This window comes from Onychostoma macrolepis, chromosome 22, assembly GCF_012432095.1.
Source record: "Onychostoma macrolepis isolate SWU-2019 chromosome 22, ASM1243209v1, whole genome shotgun sequence".
Lineage (NCBI taxonomy): Eukaryota > Metazoa > Chordata > Actinopteri > Cypriniformes > Cyprinidae > Onychostoma > Onychostoma macrolepis.
Window position 1 is genome coordinate 1,517,866 of NC_081176.1, and position 3,449 is coordinate 1,521,314.

General features: G+C 39.3%; 1 protein-coding gene across 1 annotated transcript; it reads left to right on the forward strand.

The window, feature by feature from the left end:
- The first annotated feature begins 1,250 nt into the window (after positions 1 to 1,250).
- LOC131531294 (achaete-scute homolog 5) lies at positions 1,251 to 2,549 on the forward strand. Its single transcript, XM_058761983.1, has one exon. The coding sequence runs from the start codon at positions 1,355 to 1,357 to the stop codon at positions 1,850 to 1,852; it is 498 nt and encodes a 165-aa protein (XP_058617966.1). The 5' UTR covers positions 1,251 to 1,354; the 3' UTR covers positions 1,853 to 2,549.
- The last annotated feature ends 900 nt before the right edge of the window (positions 2,550 to 3,449 follow it).

Sequence of the window (3,449 nt, forward strand, 5' to 3'; positions counted from 1 at the left end):
TTGTACATTTTGATATGGCATTTCCGTTTTGTGCTTACTGAAAAGTATTTATTTTTTATTGTTTTCTTCAGATCTTTGCAATTGTACATAGTTTGTGTTAAGTTTTGGTTTTTGTATTATATACATAAATGTGTGTTACGCTCCTTTGCATATAACAAAAGTTATACATTTTAAAATTATATATATATATATATATATATATATATATATATATATATATATATAGTTGCATTTAATGATTACACTTTTTGAATAATTATTATATATTTTTACGTATTTATTATTTCAAATGATTTATTTATTATTTCATCTTTAAACAGTTATATCTGCATTATTGAATACAGAAAATTATACTGTAACTGGTGCTGCATGCTATTTATTATTCAATATGTTTTAATGTGGTCTGCAAAAGCTGCATCAGCTAACTTGACAATAAAACGACCCACAATCCATTCACACAAGAGCAGCAGGATTGTTTTTCGTGGTAGCCGCATGAAAAGTCTCTGATGTGTTTCCATTATGATTTCTCCACTGCTTCAATCTTTTCTACTTTATACGTCCAATCTGACACCACTTCACAGCTGAGGGGATTTCCACTGAAAGACAGATTAGACATCATTTAATGTTTCGCCTCGAGCTCCAAATACACACAAGACAAGCGTAGATATGTTTTTAAATTGGAAACACAATGAGGGATTAGATCAGTCGTTTATTTTTCTTTCAGAGACCTTATTATTCCTCGAGCACATTCTGCTTTCCTCCTATAACTCTTGTATAGTACACAATGTCGTGAATTAGAGACGGATTACTGACACACTGCACGCTTTTATCTGGCACGTTAATACAAGCATGCAGTCGTAGTACATACTTCACCTGTGCCCATTTCAAACCTTATTTAACTTCAGATTTCTGTCAATAAATCAGATGCGTTATTATTTGGATAGCACGTATAGTGGAAGCACAGATAGCGATTTTAACAGGCACTCACAGACTATGTTTTGGGTCTTCTCGTCTGTATTTCATGTCAAATCCGTGTTAATTGCAAGGACCGTCCGCAGGCTTATCTCGCGCATTTGAACCTCAGACTAAACAGTTATTATGTTAATCTGAAGTGTGTTTGAAGTCCTCTGCTCTAAACTCTTGTCTGTCTCTCCTGAAATCCTTCACAGGGCTTTCAAAGAGCAGCAGAAGCCGTTTTCCGAGCGTCTGAGATTTAAACGAGGAAGAAGACGATGCTTCCTCACCTCAGGAAACGCAAGTTAATCCGTCAGTCTTAGAGACACTTCCTTGGGCGTGGCTTTCGTTTACGAACAAACGAACGGAACCAACTCTGATTTGTGCGCCTCATCTCAACATGGACGCATCCCTCCAGGACTCTCATTGCCATTTGACCAGGAGCAGCAGGTATTGTGCGCCCCCTGGTGGTTACAGAGGGAATGACGTTCATGCCGATCGCGCATTGCCATTGTTTTTATACCCGACCCACGTTGATCAGCGAGTCTACGATAGATCCTACTGTGGCAGCGCAGCGTTGCTCTCGTACCTGCCGCCATTCCATGGTAGCTTTGGCGTTTACGAATGTCCTTTCGAGCCCGCCTTCATCCAGAAACGCAACGAGCGGGAACGCCAGCGTGTGAAGTGCGTAAACCAGGGATACGCCAAGCTACGCGACCACCTGCCCAACGGGACCACAGACAAACGGCTGAGCAAAGTGGAGACACTGCGCGCGGCAATACGCTACATCAAGTACCTGCAGGATTTGGTGGAGAACGCGGGCAGGACGGAGCAGAACGGAGGAGCGTCACCACTTTCCGTTTCCGAATCATCTTCTGAGGAGTCTGTCGGGAGTTAAAGATGTACGAAAAAACATAGTTCATGCAACTTTTATCCTGCGCCACCAAAACGTTGCTGTTTATCAGATATTAGCATGTGTTTGAATGATGCAAAAGCACAATTTGTAATTCAAAAAGAGCAGCTACCCAGGAAATGTGCAAATAATTACCAAAGTTTATTTAAAGGGGTCATATGATGCGATTTTAAGTTTTCCTTTGTCTTTGTGTTACAAGCTGTTCGTGCATAGATAAGATCGGTCAAGTTGCAAAAACTAAAGTCTCAAAATCGAAGAGGGATTCTTTATAAAAGTACACACCTTCCTAAAACGCCTCATTTAAACATGCCCCCACATACCTACATCACTGTGTTGTAAGATTTGCATAACACCGCCCAAATGTTTACGCGAAGAAAGAAGGCGTGACTTTTATTCTCGCTGTAGTATTGTTGTCATGGAGACGGTGTGTGTTTCCAAATATGGTAAGGGGTGTAACATTTCCGTTACATGCTTGAGGTATTCGGCCAATCACAACGCACCGGATAGCTGGCCAATCAGAGCACACCGCGCTTTTCAGAACGATGAGCTTTGTAAAAATCGACGCATTTCAGAAAGGCAGGGCAGAGAGGAGCAACAATAATGTGTTTTTTGAACTTTAAACCGCGTAAACACATTGCATTACACCAGATACACAAAATAATGTTATTTTTACCATCGTCATATGACCCCTTTAAGTTTGGTCTTCAATAAAGTAATGAAATCTTCTGAAACGAGTTGAATATGGCACAAGAGTGGCATTTTAGTTGGCTAGCGTGATGTAGTGTGTTTTCAGACTGGGACACGAGGGCACAGGGGTCATAACGCCCAAAAAAGCCTTGAAATCAACACGACGCCCGGTTTCTGCTCTTGCATTCTCATGTGATCATGTGAAGTGTGATTTTTACACTTTTTTTATTCAAATAAATCCTAAATTATACTTGGAATGGGGTTGTTTTTTTTACTTAGAGATTCATTGATTGTAGTCTTGTTTCTGTTATTTTAAATGACTGTATTCAACATGTTCATAAACATAGTTGCTGCCTTTCATTTTTAATCAAATTGGCTGTATAAATCATTTCAATTATTTCTACTTGAGTCCCACCAAACTTTTTAAAAATTGTTGCAACTGGTTACATTTTGATGAGTTTCAGCACTGAAAAAGACATTTTGCCCTGATTTATTGATCATTTTTACAGTGCAAATAAGCATAAATCAAGTTTATGACCCATAAATGTTCTTGACAGGTTAAGACATTTGTATAGTTGATAAGAGACTTGAGAATGATTGGGACAATCAGAAAAAGCTCATAAATCATGTGAAACCACAGAGATGAGTGACTCATCTGTGAGCTGATTGGTTTGGTAACTCAGTGATGTCACAAAGCCCAAACAGAACAAGCCAATGAGAACATTCCAAAGTTATGACTGCGTGAATGTCCTGCCTTTTTAATCTATGTCTCTGTGACCATGACTATGTCATGCTCTGTTGTTCCCGAACACGCACACTTAAACTGAGTGACACGCATTGTCTATATTTATTTTTTAAGTCGGACAGCTGTGGTACTAACCAAACAAGAGCAGAG